Source organism: Ornithodoros turicata, chromosome 2, assembly GCF_037126465.1.
Source record: "Ornithodoros turicata isolate Travis chromosome 2, ASM3712646v1, whole genome shotgun sequence".
NCBI classification, from domain to species: domain Eukaryota; kingdom Metazoa; phylum Arthropoda; class Arachnida; order Ixodida; family Argasidae; genus Ornithodoros; species Ornithodoros turicata.
In genome coordinates this window covers 133,471,623-133,494,547 of record NC_088202.1, presented here as the reverse complement: position 1 = coordinate 133,494,547, position 22,925 = coordinate 133,471,623, and the positions used below count along the sequence as shown (strand labels likewise).

At 45.7% G+C, this 22,925-nt stretch overlaps 1 protein-coding gene and 1 long non-coding RNA gene across 2 annotated transcripts; both read left to right on the top strand.

Annotated features, from left to right (window-relative positions):
* The first annotated feature begins 3,487 nt into the window (after positions 1-3,487).
* Positions 3,488-5,536, top strand: LOC135385058 (uncharacterized). Its single transcript, XM_064614234.1, has 2 exons — positions 3,488-4,580; positions 5,436-5,536. The coding sequence occupies exons 1-2, from the start codon at positions 3,488-3,490 to the stop codon at positions 5,534-5,536; spliced, it is 1,194 nt and encodes a 397-aa protein (XP_064470304.1).
* Positions 5,537-10,075: 4,539 nt separating this feature from the next.
* Positions 10,076-12,338, top strand: LOC135384078 (uncharacterized). Its single transcript, XR_010420233.1, has 3 exons — positions 10,076-10,159; positions 11,395-11,464; positions 12,264-12,338. It is a non-coding gene; the product is annotated as an uncharacterized LOC135384078 (long non-coding RNA).
* Positions 12,339-22,925: the final 10,587 nt, after the last annotated feature.

Sequence of the window (22,925 nt, the reverse complement as noted above, 5' to 3'; positions counted from 1 at the left end):
GACTTTCCTTCCTTTAAAGAACCCCACATGGAATTGTGCAACTGAGCGAAACTCAATCCACAGAACGAGCACTCTTGCAGCGTGAAAGAGCCGCTGCGGCTTTGAGAGGGTCCCCAATGTGTCCTCTAAGCAAACACCCCTCCTCGGGACAGTGGCAGATCCCGGGGGGGGGGGGGGGGGGAGATTGCCCCCAAAACGGCCATTTATACATTGGGTTTCCCTCTCTGCACCCGCCCCCTAAACCGAGGGTCTTCATCCGCCCCTTCCTCAGGGTGTGCGTGCCCACCCTCGCCCCTGTTTCTCTTGATGATTGTAATATACTCTCTTCTGTCATATAAATTATGGAGGCGGGATGAGGAGGGGGTGCATCAGGGATACATGATTAATACCCCTGTCACGTGGGCAGTCTTCAATTATTGTTGGAACCAAGGGCCAATGAACAGGTGCGTGGCGCCACGAAGCGTGTAACATGTCAACCCGTCAGGAAGCACGGGATGTAATGCTCTTTGGCATGTTACACGCATTGTGGCGCTACGGGCATTGATTTCAATGAACACTGATGCCTGCCCGTGTGACAGGGGCATAAGAGCGATGAAAAACACAAGCTGCTCCGTCTCAGTTTTGTCGTTCCATGTTCTTCGTGCCTCGCAAGGCATGACTTCGTCAGTTTGTATGTTCTATTTAATATGATTCATGCGTCGATGAAGTGTTTTAGTATCTAATGCGCGTTCAAGTGCTACCAGAAGTACCCACATTTGATCAGTCGTATTATACTAAACTCCTTTCGTCAACATTTCAGGTCAGAACCCAGTGAACCCTTGGAAACCTTGCATAGATATCAACGCGCCTACTCACCTGGGTAAATCATATTTGCGTATGTGCACCTCAGAGAACGTTATGAAGTTATCGTCATTCGCTCGGTAATTTTTCTCTGGGTTCGTTTTGCATACATACTGGACATCAAGTTACGATTTTATGTTACACTGGTATGATTTAGATAGTGACCGGACTGGCTGAACGGTTACAGACACTTGATTATCGGGCCTATCAGCAAAGCACTAGATCTCGCTCTATCACAATCACAGAACTGTCACAGAGGATGTTGTCTGAGGTGGATGGTCGAACGTTACGGGATTACGGACAATGCCTCACACTATTATCTCACCGAAGAGCTCCCCAAAAAAGGCACGCATAATCTTCGAGACATTTCATGACCGCCACTCGCTGTAGCGCTCCGTCGTGGACATATTGGGGTGCCGGAATATCGCATCTTGGGAAGAAATCAGTGCTATACAACTGTGTTCGACCTACGAACGTTTAAAGTGTCACAGAAGTGCAAAACGGTGCGAAAATTTCTTCTCGCGCATTGAAACACGTCGTTACCTTGACGGAAATACAGAAGGAACGGAATTCATCGGTTGCGTCGTTCGTTATTTAAGCGCAAATGAAACCATAATTAGCTCTGTCTCTCTTTTCTTCTCAGAAGTCGCCACGTGCGGAGTGGCCTCCCATTGGTCTCCGCAAGCTCTATCTGTACCGCAGTGTCGCGTATCTTCAGAAGGAAAGAAGCTCGAAAATGTGAACCGCGCTTTCTTTCGCGCATAAATGACGCGATGGATGGCACCCCTGCCTTCTGTATTGCTCTCTCAAGGGGACGACATCTTTCATTGAGCGAGGAGAGAGCTCTTCACTTTACTGCCCCTTTAATTTCAGCCCAACGCTTGTTCTTATTGGTAGCGATAGCTAGTTGCATGACCCTACGTCAGTGCGCAGACATCAAAGCCATAAGAGCCAATAGACGGCACCCAGTATAATTCCTCCCAGAGTCATTCATTGGAGAATTTAACCATTGGGAGGCGCCTGTTTTAAAATGTGTCCTTTAGACGTCACACGGAGGGCGGCGCAAAGGCCAGTGGCGCCATTTTGTGGCCGAGCTACCGCCTTGGAATTTCCTCGTGCCGCCGCGTCTCGTACTCCATTGCGACCAAGTTAGCGAAGCCATGATGGGTCAGACATCACGGCGTGCCTACGTCTCCGCGTGGTTTCGCTTTCGGTTCATCTGCATATCAAAATTCGTCGGTCGATATTTCAGCGCACGTGCTCGTTTCCAGATTTTTCAAAAATAGAAGTGTTTACAACGAGGATTATCTCCCATTCTGTTGCCTGTAAAGAATAAAAAGAAACACCCTGTATACTTATTCATTTATTTATTCACACACCCCAAAGGCCCTCACGGGGCATTACATGGGGGGGGGGGGGTCACATAGAGGCTGGTAGGTACGGTACAACTTTAATTGTAAATACACGGCTAAACAGAAACAGAGAAATGATTAGATACAGCGGTGCTAAACTGATGAGGGTCAGTAAGTTCGACTATGTGATCAGGGAGGCTATTTCACGATTATATGTATTGTACATGTAGTAGATGTGCTAGATAACTGCCGATAGACTTGCTAGTCCATCACTTGATAGCTAGATAACTTGAAATTCCCAATTTTTGTGTTAATTACAATTGTTTTGCGTTTTTTTTTTCTCTCCCGTTATTTCAGGTTTCTGAGCGTAAGTACCGGACATTTCTTGAAATAAACTTGTCGACTCTGGTTAACAACACAGTTTGATGCAATTTGTAGTTGACACAAGTTCAGTTACACAAGTTGACATTAATGTTGAATATGAGTAGTGACCTGAATGTTTCTTATTACTTTCCAGAGCGTCTTGAACGCAATCAGGAACGGCAACATTAACAGACCATTAGCCGGAAAATAAAGCGATCTTTATCTCTGTTACTCTGGCTGCAATTTCATCCACAATTTTATCATCACAACCCCTGGTATGAAAGCCTCTTCCGATATCAACAGTGATCACGACCATTGTTAACCAGGAGAAATTTACCACTGCTTTCCCTCAAGAGACTCTCAGTGCTGTGTTTCCCTGTTGCTTCCGAAGCCTTGCGAGACATCGTTAGAGCTAGCGCAGCGTAAGCGTACTTGGTTCTGTCTCCGTCCCCCAGACGCCCCTTGACAAGGAGGTATGCAGGCATAAGCCGCGCTGTGGTAATTCACGTTTTCAAAACGGAAAACGTGCGTCGCAGGGCAATAAACTTAAGCCTGATTCGCACTCCTGCGTTTACGCACTCTAAGAAAAAAAGGAGTAAAACGGGGAGTAATTGCAGCTTCTACTCCCCTAGTCTGCAATTACTCCCCATTTTAGTCCCCTAACCCAACATTTAGTCCCGACGTTTACTCCCCAGGACTGCAAATTGTCACTAAACTTCGCGAATGGTCTCCTGAATGCAAAAGTCTACGTAAATATGTGCCCTTGGTCAATTTGAACGACATAAGGCTGTATAACTCACACAACGTAGCAATTTTCCAGCCACACAGAGTAAGAAACAGTTAGCGCATCCTTCACACACGCACATCCTTCACACAAGCGCACAGTCACACAGCCTTCGTCTGCCCATCCTGTGGTAGGCACAACGGAATGGATGAGCCTCTACAGCTACAGCACTCTCTCCACGCTGCTGCGTGTGACGGCTTGGATCATTCGATTTTGTAACAATTGCCGCCGCCGCCTAGCGTACACATCGGGGCCACTAACGGGTGCAGAAATCACTCGTGCCGAGCGGGTCTGGTTGCATCGCACACAGCAGGAAGCCTTCCCGAGCGAAATCTCTTGCCTTAGCAACGGCAAGAGGCTCTCCCCTGCCTCGTCCGTACGGGATCTCAGGCCCTTCCTCGATGATTTCGGCATCATGCGCGTCGGCGGACGTCTCCATCAACTCCCCGACTGCGAACAAGTGAAGCACCCTGTCTTGCTACCAGCGAAGCATCGTTTTACAGACCTCGTCGTAGTGGACGCCCACCATCGCGTTCTTCACGCGGGCGTGCAGGACACCCTGAGCCAAGTCCGGAGCAAGTTTTGGATACTGCGCGGCCGTCAAGCAACACGACGTGTGCTTCACACCTGCCTCACCTGCCGCAAACATCATCCACAACTTGGGACTGCTCCCACCGCTCCGCTACCACGCGAGAGAATCACGGAGTCGGAGCCGTTCGGTGTGGTCGGCGTGGACTTCGCGGGACCTCTGTACCTCAGAGGCTCGTCTTCAAGCTCTAAGGCCTACATCGTCCTTTTCTCGTGTGGCGTGACCAGAGCTGTGCATTTGGAGCTCTCATCGTCCATGAACGTGCCCGACTTTCTACTCGCCTTTCGGCGGTTCATTTCTCGACGAGGAATGCCTTCGTGCGTCTACTCCGACAACGCAAGGACCTTCCACAAATGCTCCGCCGTTCTCTCGTTGGTCGCTGCCGCCGACGTTCAGGACTTCGCCGCCCAACGTCGGATAGAGTGGCGCTTCATCATCGAGCGTGCTCCGTGGTGGGGCGGATGGTGGGAGCGCCTGATAAGAACGGTGAAGGAGGCTCTGAGGCGATCTCTGGGGCGAGGCTGTTTAACCTTTGAAGAGCTGACCACAACCTTGTGCGAAGTGGAAGCCGTCGTTAATTCCCGGCCACTCACGCACGTGGGCACCGACGCCGGGGACCCGGAGCCTCTCACGCCCTCACATTTTTTGCTGGGTAAACGTTCCACGAAACACATCTCGTCAGGATGCTGCATTAATCCACCGCATGCGCCTCGATGTGGCCTTTACAGCTCAGTGGCGTTACCGCTTGAGACAAATTGATTCTCCCACCTGTTGCCACTGTGGTGCTCTTGAGGATCTGGAGCACATTCTTCTTCATTGCCCTCACTACGAACCTTCCCGAATGACACTCTCCGAGTCTCTTCGTCAGCTGGACTCTCGCCCTTTCTCCCTACCGAAATTGCTTGGTCCCTGGCCCAATCCAGCCCAGCAACGCTCTGCGCTCAAAGCTCTTCTGACATTTCTGGACACCATCGGACTTCGATCGTTATTGTAAAGGGGCTCGTTATTTTATTCCCCCCATTCCACCAAGCACTGGGGTAGAGTATCGCCTGTTGCGATGAAACTCCCCACTCTCCAAGGCCGAAAATAAAGTTGTTGTTGTTGTGCCCTAGTATGGCGCAAGATTTTATATCACTCGATATATCACGTTTGACGGTTTGCTTCAAAGTATCTTCATGCATGCGCACCAATTATGTACCTGGGACTCTTACAACAGCGCGTGATATGCGGTCTTCACTCTGTGACATTCATTTACTCCCGTGCATTTACTCCCGAAAGGGACTATTTTTTGTGGCAATGCAATTACTCCCCAAAAGGAGTAAAACTACTCCTTTTTTTTTTCTTAGAGTGCGGTTGCGCCTGCTTGTTACGTCCGCTGACAGCGAATCTGATAATTAGTATTTTTATGGTGGAGCATCGAGTAAGGCTATAGCCTTCAGTATGGAAGGAAGGTACACGTAAGACGCCGTACGCTGCCGTAAACACGGTAATGTGAATCTGCCTTTAGGGTCGATTCACACGATGCAACATTTGCTGGTACTTCGTTCCAACAATGGTTGCACGCAATTCATTGAAGTTTCACAGAGTAGGCCCTCTGTCACACGGTGAGCAACTCGCCGCATCGTAGTGTGAGTACTCGTGAGATGGCGTGACAAAATGTTATCATCATCATCTTCGTCCTATCGCACAAGAGCGAGAACTGAAAATGCGGTTGACAGTTTGCAATGGCGTATTTAAGAACACATTCTAGGGAAATATTTTACTTGAACCGCCGGGAAGGACGGAGGGGTGGGGGGGGGGGGGGGGATTTTCCATGCTGCTAGCGTCGTCTTCGTAGCCCGCGCCGGCTAGGCTGCGGAATTTACGTCTCGGAAGTGACGCCATGACAGACAGCCATTGGGATTGGACGTTTTCGGAGGAGCAGTCAAGTAATGGACAGGTTGCGTCTGAAGGTTGCGAGAAGAATCACTCGTGGGGCGATCCGTGTTGCAACTCTCTCCGCCGGATTGCACAACACATTCACACAGCGCAACCTAGCTGCGCATCCTATAGTTGCGCGCCATTAAGGTGGCGTTGTGTGAATAGACCCTTAGCGTCGCTCTTCCTTCTGTGTTAGCGCCGTGAAACAAGTGCGGCTATGAACAGCGTCCAATTGTGGATAGATGGAGACAGAGAGAGAGGGCAGGAGGAGGGGATGGGAGAGAGTGGGGGTTGCAGTATGCGTCTTGGGTAGGCTTTAGGGAAAACTGCGCCGACAACCGTCTAGAACGTCTACCGGAAGTCCCAGGGAAAACTTAAGAGAGTCGGTGGTAGGATTCGAACCCAGCACCTCCAAGTCTTCAGCATGACCTCAGAGCTGCCACCAACGCGCAAATGCCGCTCGTGTGAGTATCACGTGTTGACGGAAGAAAGAGAGAGACGGTATGGGTACTACTACGGGGTTGGCCCACACCCACATTTTGTAAGTCCATCATGAGGTCGCTTGTGGCAATATCACTATCTTGTCCTGGTCATACGCCTCAGGTAACGTCATCTTAAAGTTACGTGACATTGTTTTTTGGTATGCCGACATTTGCCTGGCTACACAAAACGCTTAGATGAGCGTATTTTGGTGGTCTATATAATACGGAGGCTTGTTACGTGGCAGCTTATTCCCCCGAACCCTGAGTGCATCACATCGGCTGAGTGAGTGAAAGCACCGGTGCCGTTATCGCATCACTGGGAGTGGCCAGCGCCACCTCATTAGCAAATTTGTTTTGCTGCTACAATAGAGAATGAAACTAGTTACTGAGGTCTAGAAACGTTACGAAACGACGCACGTAAGCAGCAACCGCGTTGTTTACATACAGTTGGGTCATTCGATCATTAAAAATGGTTTAGCCATTTGTTCGCTGATATCCGCAATAACATGCCATTAGGAGCTGTCCGGAATGCATAGCGTTGAACCTACGAAGACGAGAGGGGAGCTGGGAAAGGAGGAAAGGCATTTACATCGCGAAAAAGGACAAACGATTATCCGCTAGAAAGTGAGTACCGATAAGCAGGGTTGTGAAAATTGGCTGGGATGTTTCACCTAAGAATACAAGGAAATTGCAAGGTAGAATTAGCCAGGTAGCGAAGCCAGGAAAAAAAACAAATCTGTCCCGGCAACACTGTCATCTCCGTGACGCGAGCCATCCTTGGTGTTGGTAGTAGAGGTACGATCGTAGAGAAAAGTATTTACGACGTGCGCATGGTTTGTGTGTGTAGCTTATCCATAACTTTAATATAGGAAAAAGTATCCGCTGCCCCACTCGTGCACGTAAACAAAATGATCCACCACCCGAGTACGTTTCCGTATCCGTATGTGTAACAGTAGGTTGTTTATCCGTGAATCCCTGTATCCGTGTCGTGTGCCCGTGCATTGTAATACAGAGTTCGTACACTTTTTGGGTAAAAAAAAAGTGACGTTCACATCTCGAAGCTGTAGACCAAGATGTGAACAGATGAATGCATGCATCCCCTGTTGCCGGCCTCGCGAAAGAAAAGTTTCATCGTGGCGAGACCGGCCATGAAGGCGTCAGCGCTAGCAGGAATCAGCTGTGCACCAACAATGTCACGTTTCTTCGCAACGAACCCATTATGACCACTCACTGAAGAAATGTAAACATAGTCACTGCGCGTACATCTAGCTCTAGGTGAGACATGGACCTTAAAAAGGAGACTGGGACAATCTGAAACAAGTATAATGGCTGTGTAAATAAGTTCGATGCATTTTCCGAAATGAGAAATAAAGTGGGTTTGACAGACGGGCACTCGTTAGTTGCCAAAAAAGCTGGGAAGCTCAAAACGAAACTGAAACTTCTGAAGGTTCCCTCTCCTACCTACTGTACCATGTGTGACGTCACCGGTACTCTCGTCTGGGCCACCGGCTGTTTCTCGGGCACGAGCTTTGTAACTTCTTCGTAGCCACATGGATGGCCAATCATCTGCTTCCTCGATTTCGTTCTAAAATATTAGCCAGCGGCAAAAGCAAAGTGGTAGCCAGGAATACCGGTGAGGCGAAACACAGTGTTGCTGGACTGCTTCTCCGTGGAGGAGTGCCTAATCACTCCAAGGAATGTAATCCTTTTCTAACTATCTGTGCCACTTGGGGATAAGAAATTGCATTCACTGAAATACCATACGTGTCTGTTCTCCTGCGGTATTGTTGCCTGTGTGATTAGTACGGCGTTCGGTCAGGAAAAGGAAACGGAATACAACGCAAACGAAGTTCACCAATCTAAACTTGCCATGGCTAATTATTCACTGCGTATTATTTGTACTGCTGCGTAAGGGTTTTGGACGTCATCTTTGGCGTCATTTATTTATAATCGTAGTAGTCCTCAAACCGGATGGATGGCGCTGAGGGCCTCTATCATGGCGTCATTCTGAAGACGCATGGGCCTGTGGGAGTTACGCTACCTGTCTATATATACCTTGGAAATCGAAATGGCCACGTTGCACCAAGGTGTCCCATGCTTAACGCGAAAAACCGTCAAGATGATGGAAGCCCCCATATTGTGTCCTAGCATTGCCTATAAGCATATAACTAGAACTAGAACTAACCCATAACCAGACCTAGAGCATATAAACATAAGTAGAGTTGCCTACTAATATATAAATGTTTCTAAAACGAGTGAATCAAACGATTTAAGACGATGTTCATTCATATGGCGTGCGTTCACTGTTCCTGTGACACGTTTAAATCGTTTATTACCGGTTTAAACCGATTGGAAAACGTTCTGACCGTTCTGGTTACTGCGGTTGCGGTTCAGATTAAACTTGGATTGGATTTGTAGCACACTACAATACTCTATGTGCCAGCTTTGTCGCACAATGCGTGCACATATGGTCTACTTCGACCCAGATTTGGGTGCGGTGTTTTTTTATGCTGATAACAATTGGGCAGCAATGGCTGCCGCCAGAGTTTAACATTTAGCTCCCCATGAACGCGCCCCATGGATGCAACGAATATGAAGAAATACATGTGAAAATGTGACTGAGGCGCAATGGCCTCCACCCAAGTCTAGCTGGAAGTTACTTCTCTAATCCCCACAAACGAGAAATATGAATTCGGCAAGGCAAAATCCTCAGTTCACGTCCAGAAAAGTTGTTGTACAAAAAGTAACGTATATTATATTACCGCGTCACCGAAATAATAATAGAACAAAATAATAAATTAATGATACATGAATGTACATTCACACTCTTTTGTTGTCGATATTTAACGCTTGAGAGGAAATACCTTGCGTGCACCATACAGAAACTTGTGTCGTTTTCCCTCACCAAGTATTGGCCACTGTGGTGCCCTAAAGGATCTGGAGCACATCCTTCCCCCCACTACCACCCTTCCCGAACCCGAACCGCACTCACCGAGTCTCTTGGTCAGCTGGCCTCTCGCCCCTTCTCCCTATCGAAATTGCTTGGACCCTGGCATAATCCAGCCCAGCAACGATCTTCGCTCAAAGCTCTTTTGATATTTCTGGACACCATCGGACTTCGATCGTTATTGTGAAGGGGCTCATTATTTCATTCCCCACATCCCCACCAGCAATAGGGTAGAGTATCGCCCCTGTCGATGAACCTCCTCGCTCTCCATCTCAAAATAAAGTTGTTGTTGTTGAATGAAATTCGTTGTGATATAGATAAGAATAAGAAGAAAAGCGGTGCTTTCTGAGTAGTGGATTGCACGAGCCCCCCTGTGAAAGTAGAAACGTAAGGCGGTGTAGGAACCATGTCCTTAAAGCTTGTCTGGCCTGTTCTTAAGCAGTTACGCTTGTAAAAAGCGAAAAAAACTAACGTGACCGAATCCAGTTTGCTTCGCTTCGCGACGTTTCCCAGCGCCCTGATAAAGCTGTTTTTAATGCTAAACGATGTAAATCAAGCCAAGAAATAGCCTTGTGAATTATGTAATACCTGCAACAAATATTGCAGTCGATAGAAAACGCTAACGTTTTTACCAAAACTTCAACATGAAACACCAGGTGCAGAGCGTCAGCACCACCTGCACGCTACCGAACTCTCTACGTGACTTTCCAGCCCAGCAAAATGTAGAAATACGATTTTAAGCCCGTTATCCTAAGCGCGCACCTAACCGGTTTCTTTTGTTCATGGTACAGTTCTGTTCTGAGCTTCACTTCTCACTCAGCTTCATTCTCGCAGTTCCTCGGTTCATGTAATATTCCGTAATAACCTTCCGTTTTTTGTCGGGTGAGTACAGCCAATTTGGGATGTTACTGATTAGTGTTGATGACAGTATTAACATTGGTAAGCTATATGTGGAAAGTTCTGTTGTGGTCTCTGCTGTCTAAACCCCACGATTTGCATAAAGTTATCTAATTTCGCCTTCTGGTTCCACTTGAAGCGGCGGTGCTGAATGGCAATTTCAAGTGTTGTTAATAATAATAATTGGGTGTTTACGTCGCGAGACAACTGAGATCTTCAAGTGTTGTTCACAAGTGTTTCTCTCTGCAGGATTACGGCATAGGTTTCATGACTGTGCGCCGAAAACTGAGGTCAAAGCTCACCGGAAGTTCCCGAAAGAAACGCTCAGAATGACTGTTCTGGCTTTGCGCGCGGCCACAATGTTGTCTTCAGCTGTTAAAGCGAACCAATGATTCCCGTGGTTGTCCTAAGCACTTCACTGATTTTCTATTTGTACGCTAGTTTTAATAGCCCGTGTCCACGTGTTTCTACCGTATCTTTTGGCGACCTGCAAACCATTGCAATGACTTTTTTTTTTGTCTATGATTGCATTATCATCAATTCAAGGAGTAGCGCCACGGTTCTCGCTGGTTTCCCGTTTACGCTTTCACGCACATTTCACAGAAATATTTGCACCGCTCCTCCTAAAGTCGACCAAGTACTCGAGGACGTTCCGAGGCCCCACGAATCCACAGGCCCAGATAGCTCCAAAATGAAAAAAAAAAAAAAAAAAACTCATAGCACTGCCACGGTACCGGCTCTGCCCAGTGTTATAACCAGTATGGTACCGTCACGGTCGTACGCCAAAAAGGGACAAGTGAATAGCATTGTTAAGCTGAACGACAAGAAATGGTATTTGCAGCTGTACTGTCGGCTCTGATACAGGCGCGTGTCAAAGTAACTATATACTTTTGCCACACGACTTCACCCGATCGCGTATATTATTGTTTGTCCATACTTCAATAACACCACACACACCTGTATATCTCTAGCAAACCCGGGAATACTGAAGGAGCATCGACAGCATTAAATGCTTCTCTTCGGCACCTCTACGATTAACTCAAAATTTCCACAGGCAATATATTCCAAACACTTGTCGCACCACAGCACGAACCTTTACTTAATTTAAGTGCGCATTCATTAGAAATGAGGACTACCAAATGCTGCTACGTCGGTATATGTTACCCAAGAAAAATTTACTGGGTGTAAGATTCGCTTACGATCTGATCTTCTCTTTCCAGATGTCATGAAGGCCTTAAATTGCGCTATCCTTTGCAGCACAATCGTCGTGTCCATCCTTCTACTTGCACTGTAAGGCTCAATGACATGATAACTTTTACGCTCTAGAGATATTCAGGAACGCTGGTTCTTCAAACAATAATTGAGTTACGAATGTGCCACGAACTCGAGTAAGTTGATAGCCTTTACTTATGAAAGTAGGACCTTGAAGTCGGTCCACAACAATTTTGCCAGCGAGTCCACGTAAGTCTGGGCAAACGCAAGTGGTCTACGCTGGCACTTGGACGAATTGCCCGTATACTGGTAAAGTTAGAAGGACCATTTGGTAAATTTAGGAATGGCCTTATTATTTCATCCCTCACGTCACCACCATCCATCTCACAAAAATGTTGTTTTTTTCTTGTGTTTTTTTGAGGATTAGAAAATTCAAAATGAAAATCAACGTGGAACGCCAAATCAAATCACTTTGTGTGATTTTGTGAGTTACGATGAGGGAAGAAGGGCGAGGCTGGTCAAGATGTTCTCACAGCTTATTCGCCCCCTCCATTCCCTCTCTTTTGTTATTTGTAGCTTTTGTATCTATGTGCATGTGTGCGCGAATGAATATCAATAGACTCAATATGTAGATTTTGGGTTGAGATGTAACGGGTAGCCGCAGTAACCTTTCCGCATTATAGAGTTTCGTTGAATAAAGCTCTTTCCAGGGTCAGTTATACACCAATCAATACAAAACGATGCGCCGCGTAGATTTTGTTATGAAGGTGATTATAGTAAAATTTGTAGGGTTTGACATTGCTTTACCAGTATACAAGAGTGTGACATGTCTAACATGGCCATGTACCGTTACATCAAAACTACATTGCACTTGTAGGTGTGACGCCGCCAGCATTGACTTCGTTGTGCGGAGTCTCCAACGGTCAGCAAGGGATGCTGCAGACAATTGGAGGTAAAGGCATTATTTACTAACTCGCCCTCTCGCTTGCACCTAGAATGGAAGTCACGAAGGAAGAGAGGCAGTAAGAGCGCAACGCGGCCGTGTAATGTCTTCGCGAGTGCAAGAATCGAGGCGAGCGGCATAATCTGGAACATGCGCGCAAACACCTCGGTAACGAAGGGACTCTACCACAGCGTAGAACATGAAATCCCTATCTTTAGTTGGAAGGGAGTTGCCTCAGGACAGAAGCCGCCGATATTTCGAACAGAGACTGTTCTTCTTCTGGCACAGAAGAAGAACAGTCTCTGTTCGAAATATCGGCGGCTTCTGTTCTGAGGCAACTCCCTTCCTACATTCTACCGGTTCGCTGGATTTCTACCCATCTGCTATCTTTAGTTGGTTTTTGATATACCCGGTGGTAAAGGTATAGCACTGGCGAACGTAAAGCTAAATGCTTGGTAAGCTTCAGGTCTCCACGTGGTGGACTACATGGTTAGTAATCGCTAAAAAGAATCACTACAGTTTTCTCAGCGAGCGAAATTGTCACCTGCTATATTCTTGCGGCTACACGTGCTGTGTCCGTGTGGAGAGGTAAGATTGCTCCATGTGCGATGGTGCTGCATGTACGCTAACGCTATAGCAAGCTCATCCGGTTGCTACCACTGTCACTCTTCATCCGTTGATGGTACATAGAGCAATTAAGGAAAAGCCTTAGAAAGAAATTAAGGAAAAGGAAAGCCCCCCCGCCCCCGCCGTCAAAAACAAGAAGAAAAGCAGAAACGAAATATTATGGGTGCAATACTTTTGGAGCTTTCGTCAAATGAATACCGGCGGAGGAGTCTAACCTCAGACACACAGACACACACACATAAAAAAAGAGAAATCAGTCAAACACACATATATGTATATTGTGGTTGAGGTTACACGATTTAAAATAGTTAGAAAACTGCGTATGAACGAGGCCACATTTGTTTCTAACATCCTACGTGTTTTGCTTGTTATTTCAGACCCAGCGTAAGTATTACTCTTTATACACATTTTAAATGTATCCCTGTCAATATTGCTTAGGACATCTAGGACATCAGTCTGTTCTTTCCCAGACAGTTAAAACGTCTCCCTATCCTGACGTAATATAATTTAGTTTTGGAAGCAAAACGAACGGGAACTATGCGTGAATCAATTACCATATGGCGGAGCTTTCGTAGGACGCAGCTGAACAGTCGTGGAAATGGGGTGAACGTGTGGTATTATGATTCTGAAGCCTGAGAGCTAGCTGACAATATCAAAAGGGGATCATAGAGAACAAGCTACGGGATCAGCTCAATACCTACGTTCTGGTGTAGAAGTCAGAACCTGAGCAGGAATTTTTTGGCTATCATTTTTTTCTTTTTTTTATCAAAGCGATAAGCAACACAGAAACCGCACATAGGGAAGCGACCGGTTTAAAGGAGTGCTTCCAGGTGTGATAAACAAAACCTAATACAGCGGTGAGGGAACATAAAGTGCTGAGGAAAACGTCAAGCAGACATTATTGCATTATGCACGCATTATATAAACACAAACGTGCCTAATTTCATTCTTTGAAGTTGTAACATGTACTCACCGGGACAGTGTGGAGTAAAACTGTGTCTCACTTATATCTTTCGACATATGACATCAACCTAGCACTTGATTTCCTGAGCAGGCACCAATGCTCTGTTAAGCTAAACATTTTGGTGCGGCGCCTATACAACACTTACTCCAAAACAACATCATGTGCGGCATCCAAAGGTGGAATGATGTGTCTGTCTTTCTTTTTGTCACACAGCAAAGGGGCATTTGGAGGTCCATCGTACCCGGTAACAAAGGCTCATGTGGAAAATGATGGTATCACACTCTCTGGATGTGACGCGAAATTTCAACTGTAATAAAAGTTTATCACATTGAAACTACGTGTAGGATTGTCTGTCACCATACACAAGACCCATTCCTTCTGAAAACAAATGAATAGTGCATTAAATGATATCCTAATACATATGACGGTACTAAATATATATGGTTACATTTTCTAGCCATTTTTTCCCACGTGTACCTACAAACATACCTTACACAGCACCCCCCATACATAGATACATAACATACCTCTAAACAAGGTATGTCATTACGGCAGGCAGAGTCGTAGCGAGGCAAGTTTTGCGCCCAGGGCAAAGTAAATCTGAAGCGCCCCCCCCCCCCCCCTCACCCACTGCCGTCAGAAGCCCCGTAAACAAAGAAATGAATGAAAAAATGACAATGATAAAATGGCTAGGAAGCAGGCGAGCTGGTAAGGATGATGCATAATGTAAAAAACCCCGAGACTAGGGAACACGAAGGGACAGACACAACACGAAGTCTCAAAAATGAAAGAAAGAAAGAAAATGAAAGAAATGAAAACACTTATTTGCACAGCGTTCATGCGCGCTTTCGTTCCTGCTTTATCCTGTCCAACCACCCTGCCAGAAAGGAAACAACTTCAATTTCTGGGCGTTTGAGGCTTACTTGTCTGTGTCGTCCCTAATTGTTGGTCTGCCTCGGCCAAATCTCGTTGTTCACCCTGCCAGGGCCTGCCGTTCGGCGCCCTCGCGACATTTTCCTTGATCACGGAAACCAGTTTGCCAGTTTTGCAGGATTAATGTATCCGAGACGTGAAATAGAGGTTACAGATTACATTGGCGAAGCAACTATTCCAGATAGTGAAACATTTATTTCTTAATACTGCGGGACTTCCGGCGGTGGGCATAGGTCGGCAAATTCAATGTCCTCAGAGTTGTGCCTAACTCGTTATAAGTAACTCGTTACTTGGTAACGGTTACTTTTTTGGTAACGAAGTAACGATTCAGTTACTTTTTTAAAAATTGTAATAGTAACGGAATCAGTTACAAAAATTTGTAACTCGTTACTGACGTTACTCGTTCTTTTTCTTCAGCGCGGGGGAGCACATTTCGGCACTCCGCGTGGCGCAATGCGTGCAGATTTGACCTGCGTGACCCACGACAACGTGTGACTCAAAGTCCCTCGCTGAATGTGTTGTTGTCTTTTCTCTTGTTTCCGTAATCTCCGACCATCACTCCTTCACAAGAATGGACACGTATTGTGCTATGGCAACAAAAAACGCGTTTCGACTTCTAGACTTTTCTTGTCTTTGCTAAGCTTCTGAGCGCCCTAAATTATGACGCAGCCCCTCGTCTGCTTTTGGGAATCGCTGGTGATTGGTGGCACGAAAAGTGTTTTTTCTTGTGTTTTCATAATCCCCCATCACCCCGACTTCGGAAAGGAGGGAGAAGGTCCAGGCCATAGGTGGGGAGTAACGCGTTACAAAGTAGTGCGTTACCGGTAACGCGTTACATTCGAGTAGTGAAATATGGTAACGCATTACATTTGGTAGAAAAGTAATGAGTAACGTAACGTCATTACATTTTTAACAACTAACGCGTAACGGCGTTATGCGTTACTGCGTGTTCGGGAACTTGAAAGATTGAGCGAGGACCGTGCCTGCAGAATCCTGGAAAATCCCCGATTTTTTCTATTCATCTTCAACAATGACAAGGTCACATCGACACCCACGAAGAACGCAAAAGAAGGGTTGTTGACCTACCCTGGTTGAGGTGTCACCTTTGTTTACCACCTCTGTTTTTCACTCCCTCTGGTATTTTTCGGACGAATCGGGCAAAAGCGGCAGAAAAATAGCCTCTACCCTCTGAATAAGTAATAAATAGGGTTCGTGGTTTTCGGCATTTTCCGAAAAATGCCGGAAAACACCCCCCGGATGATTTTTTTTCAGATTCGGAATATTCCGAAAAAATACGAATTTCCCGTACCCTGATAGCTGCCATACCTGGAACCGCAAAGGGAAATCCTCTTGGAATCTCCCTTTGTCGACTATTTCTCGAGCGTGGCATTATCTTCGGGCTGTGCCCTTGTTTCGTTGTGCGTAAGCGCTTATAGGAGGATGACCTCAGCTCTGTTGATGAATCTCGTATGGATGATATAAAGCGGGAGTTTTTCGAATATGCTGCATGCCCTGCCCCTCAGGTGGATATATCTCCTATTCAGTTTTGGACGACCCGTTCCAGCATATGGCCTTTGTTATCGCAGTGCGCCTTAAGCATACTGGCTATTCCTGTTTCTAACGCTAATGTTGAGCGCGCGTTCTCTAAACTGCGTGTTATTAATCGCAAGGAGCGAGCCGCTATGAGAGATGCGAGCATGATGATGTACGCTTGCATCTATTGCAACAAGAGGTAGTCTCATTGTTTGCTGGTTTGGCACAGGCAATAAAAGACATTGTTAATGAAACGATGAATCAATTCACTTCTTTTCCGTTCGTTGTTACTTCGCCCGCAAAATAGGCTCTCCTCATGCGAAATAAATAGGTGCCCGTATTCGGGCATTTATTTTTTGGGCGGAATATAGATGCCGAAAAAATCCGATTTATAGTCCCCAATATAAATGCCGATAAACACCCCCGAATTGGGTTGAAAATAAATGCCGAAAACCACAAACCCTAGTAATAAAGTACCAAGGAATTGGCTGTTTGGATTTGTACTGTATGAGATAAAAGGTCACCGTCTCTATCAACCTTGACAAGGAGCACTCACTGGTCATTAGGCGTCCTCTCAGCCCAACGGTCGATGCTCACCGATGAAAATTTTGAACATCAACTGCTTCTGCGTTGCAATAAATCGTACATGTAAGTTGTGTTCATGCGTGACCCTTGCTTGTGCCCAACATTGCTTGTATTGATTTGCGGAATGCACTTATGTGACTCAACCAAAAATGGCACATATTATAAGGACAACTGGTGAAGTAATGCAAAAGTAACGGCATTACTTATCAGGAATAACTGCGTTAGTAACGCGTTACCTACTACCGCAACAGTAACGAATAACGTAACGCGTTACTTTTCGAAAAAGTAGTGAGTAACGGTAGTGCACTACAAAATAAAAGTAACTTCCCCACCTATGGTCCAGGCAAGCTCATATAGAGTCATGGTAAGGGGCCGAGAGACACGGAACACGAAGCACGGACGACAAATTTCGAGTATCAGCTTCTTCTGAAGTGTAATTCCTCATTAATAAAGGGTTGAAGGCAAATGACGGCATGTTTGTTGGCTCCTTTAACTATGCGGCGGTAACGTAAAAGTAACTCGTTACCTGTGAGTAACGAGAACTCGTTACTTTTGTATGTTGGTAACGAGTAACGTATTTAGTTACTTTTTTCTGAAGTAACGGGTAACGGTATTTAGTTCCTTTTTTTTGGTAACGGGCACAAGTCTGAATGTCCTTCACCGACCTCATTCACCATCACATCATGGGGAATGATGTGAGGCTGAATAGGTGAGGTGAGCTATGAGGTGAGGTGAGGTGAGGTTGAGTTAAATAAAGGCCTGTGAAGTGAGGGGAGGTTGAAGCTGAATGAAGTGCTATGAGGTGAGGTGAGGTGAGGTGAGGCGAGGTTGAAGTTGAACTAAGGGCTATGATATGATGTGATGTTGAAGTTGAATGAAGGGCTATGATCTGATGTGATGTGATGTTGAGGTTGAATGAAGGGCTATGATGTGATGTGATGAGTTTTGAGGTTGAAATCAGTGTGATGGGCTTTGAAGGTGAAGTGATCGTGAACTTTGCTGCCTCCGCTGCTGCAATCCCTGTGAGGTTTAAGACGTCTTCTTTTCTCTTTTTTTTATCATGATGACTATGGCACCAGCTATGAGAGCACTCGTTCATATTAAAGAGGCCTGGTATTGGTCTCTTGCGAAATTCGCGGCCTCCACTGCTGCAATTCCTGTGAACTTTAAAGCTTTTTTTATCATTATGACGTTGGCATCAGCGATATGAGAGCACTGATTCATAATAAAGGAGCCCGGTGCTGCTTTTTCAGAATTTTGGGGCTACCCGTGTCAAAATCCCTGCGAATTTTAGAGCATTATTTGTTATCATTATGGCTCTATAACCAGCGGTACGAGGGATTGGTTTTTAGTTGCTTATATCAGTGAATGGATATATAACACCTAAAGCATGGCGCAGGACCCGTTTAAAATGCACGAGACCAACATGTCGACCACCAGCACCAAAGTGGTAAATGATAAGCAGCGAATTTTACGTGGTTCACAACACCTGCAATGACAATAAGAAGGTCACGAAAAGGGAGTGAGGGTGGCCTTTAAAGTGCGCTGCTCCCCTCGTTGTAAGTCTACCAAAAGTGACAACCAAAGGATTTAATCTTGCTTCGCTGCGATCGTAGCGAATGGGATATAAAACCCTAAAGCACGGCACATCACCCCTTAAAATAGACAATACGAACATGTAGACCATCAGTACCAAAATGGTAAATGGTATGAAACGACTTCTAGATGATTCACAGCACCCGCAATAGCAATAACAAAGTCAAGAAAAGCGAGTGCGGGTGCCCTTTAAAGGGTGCTACTCCCCTTGTTGTACGTCTTTCAAGGACGACAACCAACGGATTTAATCTAGCTTCGCTCATATTGAAGTGAATGCGCTGAAGTGAATCCGGTGGCTCGGATGGCTCTGAAAATAACTCTGATGCGAGCTGCACATCCGCTGAGCGTCTTAAGCTGGGGAAGTCGAAAGGTAGGCTGGTTTCCGTTCCCCATATTCACAGGCTTGCCCACAATATATAAAAAAGTAGGTGACAGACACAGGGTCCCTCTGGTCATTTCGGCCCCTTGCAAATTGTATGGTCTTTGTTCCAAAGTGAACAAGCGCCTCAAAAAACAGGGGTGTAACATCAAACACAAAAACAGTTGGGTTGAGTGCCGACAAGATGTGGTTCATTGTATTCCTCTGCCCTGTGAGAGGGTTTACGTTGGCCATAGAGGCAGGTGTGTTAATACTAGATTACGTGAACACGCGGCGTTAATGAAGGGCACCCCCCGTCCAGTCACCTTGCATTGCATTGCAGAAAGTGTGGCTGTTCGCCCTCCTTTGACAAGACTTCTATTGAAGCTTACCTCCGATTGCAGCGCGGGATCGAGAGGTGTATGAGGCCTTAATGATTCACGAGCGGGGGGAAAATGTGTCAGCACACCTTCTATCAACCTGATTCAGGAGGAAGACGGGTAGAAATCCAGCGAACCGGTACGGAAGTATGAAGAGAGGTGCCTCAGGACGAGAGCCGACGATATTTCGAACACAGTCTGTTCTTCCTCTGGGCACCGTCCTTATCATTGGCACATTTAAAGGGTTAGGTATGACGTGTTAAAGGTTCATGGGAATTGTGGGTCAACGGCCCGGGGAGAAGAACGGGTCCGTACAGGCTTTTACGGCCGGAGTGAATGGCCGCTTTGTTAGAGTGTGGATGGAATTATGTGAATGAAGCGATCTTGGTTCCAGACCGGTTATAGAAATAGGAGGCTCACGAACAAGGGGGCGAAACGGGACAACCGACAGGAATTAACGAGCATTCCGAAAGATCAGGAGGTTAGTGGTTACATAGGGAAATTTTCAGAGCAAGCAGTTTTTTTCCCCTTTTCTTTTTGTAAGATATATGTTTTGTAATATAATACACAGTTATGGCATGCAATAAAGATAGTAAAAGGTAGTTGCCATGCCGAACATAACAGATGATAAATGGGATAGAATAGAAGGAAAAAGGTCTGGGCGTATTTTATTTCTGAATTGTTTCTAGGGTGCCTTGTGACTTGTTGATACCGAACGGGAGAGAAGTCCCTTACCTAAAGAAGCAGCTTATACTTGTTTGTTGCACTTGTTGCTCTTGTATTTAACTGCGTGTGTACAAAAATAAAGTTCTCAGTTCGTCCTCTTTCTGTGCGTGCCTCTTTTGATCGTGTTTTTGGCTGCGGTTTTTAAACTGTCACTGAAAGGGGTAACACTTCATATTTCCAATATGAACAAACGCTAATCGCAAGTGCCATGCTAGAAGGCAACGAACCCTTCTGCCCTGCTTTCTTATATAGCCACTACTACTCTGCACGAACACAGTGGTAACTAAGCTTTCGCTTCATTTTTCTTTCGTACTTTTATAGCGGTGAACGTCACATGCTTCGTAAACACTATACACGCGTGACATTTGCGCTTCGTTCATATTTTCCCCCTTACTTTTATTATTCAACCACTGCGTGAAAAGTGATAACTAGAGAGCGCATTTCCAGCGCCATTTCGTTGGGAGACGTATCTATGCTCCCTTTCAATGTCCTAAGCACGAATCAGGTCGAAGGGGACCCATTGGTACCCTGATGTTTGTGCCTTCTTTGCCTTCGTTTCTCTTTCTTTTTTAGTGCCTGTTTTGATAATTAGCGCCGGTAATTCCTAGACGGGTACTTCACTTCCTGCTTGGTGTTTATTTTGTCCGCAAAAAAACAAACAAAAAAACACATCCTAAATGCCGAAGATGTACTACATCACAGAACGCAAGTGTCTCCCTCTGTGACAGAAAGTGTTGATTTCATTTGATTTGTCAGAAAAAAAAATGAGGTGTTAGTCCCGAGCCACTAGGGACTGGCTGCTGGGCGACGCGTTATTCAGAAAGTGTTCTTTTTCGCCTGTATTCTTTGCACCGAGTGCAAGACCATGTCTGCCCTTGCAGCTGTGCTTATAGTAGCGACCAAGAGCTGTATAAGTTACTCACAACGTGTAATTAAGTTTCAGTTGCATGACTTTAAAAGTAACTAAGTTGCAGGAAAAGTTACTGTGTCTGAAATGTACCTCTGTTACAGTTAGTTCTGAAATCTCATTGTGTTATTTCTCTATTACTTGCGGTTACTCATGTTCAAGATGCCAACATGTAAAACTTTGGAACACAGTCTATTATACGTTACGCTTGTTGTGGAAAACAAACTTCTGAAACAACTGATGCTGATGAATACTGATAATGCTGATAAATTTGTTCTTAACAGTGGACATTTTTTTAAAGTTCCCGTTAGAATCACTCTGTAACGTTCCACAGCAGTGCCTATCATCCCGCATGGAAATTCGATTGAAGGAGTAACTTTGCTCGGAGTACAAGTTACCCAAAAAGAGTAATTAAATTACAGTTACAGATAGACGCTTTAGAAAGGAGGCACAGGATGTATGGTTTTCGGAAGTACTTGGTTGCAGTAATTAGTTACAATAACTCAATTACTTGTAATTAGTTACTTTACAGCTCTGGTGATGACGATATCCCTCGCGAACCCGCGTTCGTACGGGCACGCACTATCAACTCGGTCGACGTCGTGAGGTCGTCCTCGGCACGTACGACAATTCGTAGCGACAGGCGACAGAATTTCACGCCAGAAAACATAGAAAGGATGACTGTTTTCTACTGTATTCATGCTCTCAAAAAGAAGACATCTCGTACTGTAGTTCAATTCCAAAATAAAGTTTGCAATGCGGTCAGAGTGGTTTTGTGGACGCCAACATCTCCAGACGATTTTTCTTCCAATTTCGCCCTCTCGCTGGCTGTGCGAAATCTTTTCAGTGCAACAGAAGGATGACTTCAGAATCTATAATACAACTGTAATATTTCTGAGCAGCAATTGTCACAGCAGTGCATGCGATGGGGAGGGGGGTAATGACTGAATCGGCTCGCCGTTGCTGGTTACTCAGCAATGGGCATCGTCACGCCTTTAGCAATAAAAGAAAACGGATGGAGGATGGAGGGTGGACACGACACAATGGTATGTTACTGTAAAGCAACGAATGCTGACGGCATCGCTAGTAGTGCCGGTAGTGCAATACTGATCGTGCCTACTACGAGAAAATTAATGACCCTTTGGACCTTTTTGAGTTTTATTAGAATTGAGAATTGAGTTTTATTTATTTAGAAACGCGTTTTAGGCACTAAGGGAGGGAGGCACTTAGGAGACTGAGGTTACTTGAGGTCTCCTCAAGTAACGGACACTATATCAAACGTGATGGGATTTAAAAAAAAGTAGAGATACGCCGACCTCGTCATACAGCAAAAGCCTGCTACCCCGATGCCATTACCTACCACAGCTCATCAAAAGAGGGAGGCAGACAGGTTAGAAAACGAAAAAAATTAGGATGTCACCTAAACGCTCCCCCTCCTAGATAGTCAATCGTTTGTAACAGCAAACTGCTTTCACAGTTACGTAACTGAACTACATATTAAACAATTATGTGGTCATTCACATTGTTAGTGCAGAGCCTGTTCCATAACGTGAAAAGTTTCCACCGGATTGTCTCGAGACTGAAAGCCACGAATTATCACTATTAATTTCCACCGGGACGTTAACCTAAACAGCACCGTTGTTAAACGAACGGAAACGCACCACCTGCCTCTCTGAATCGGTTACGGATCATTCGCACGAACTTGGTATATTTTTCGTGGTACTTCAACTATCGCATCTGCTCGTGTGAAAGGTGTGTCTACGTAGGCGGGGTTATTGTACGGATATTATTTCCGATACCCTGTTCGCACGCACAAGACGGGCTCATATTGTAGATTCACGTGACTTGCAGAGGAAATCGACCAGCGAAAGAACAAATCTAAAAGGTTAGTGATCTGACTTTTCCTGCTGCGTTTGGTATAAAAGTGGCAGCGCATAACGCAGCGCATCATACACATTTCCAAAGGGTGTAGATCTATACTGTGAGT

Excerpts from the sequence above, each read along its gene's own strand:
- LOC135385058 (XM_064614234.1), top strand. The coding sequence starts at position 3,488 with ATGAGCCTCTACAGCTACAGCACTCTCTCCACGCTGCTGCGTGTGACG. Across the intron at positions 4,581-5,435 it reads GCCCTCACATTTTTTGCTGG|GGTCGATTCACACGATGCAA; the intron begins GTAAACGTTCCA and ends ATCTGCCTTTAG.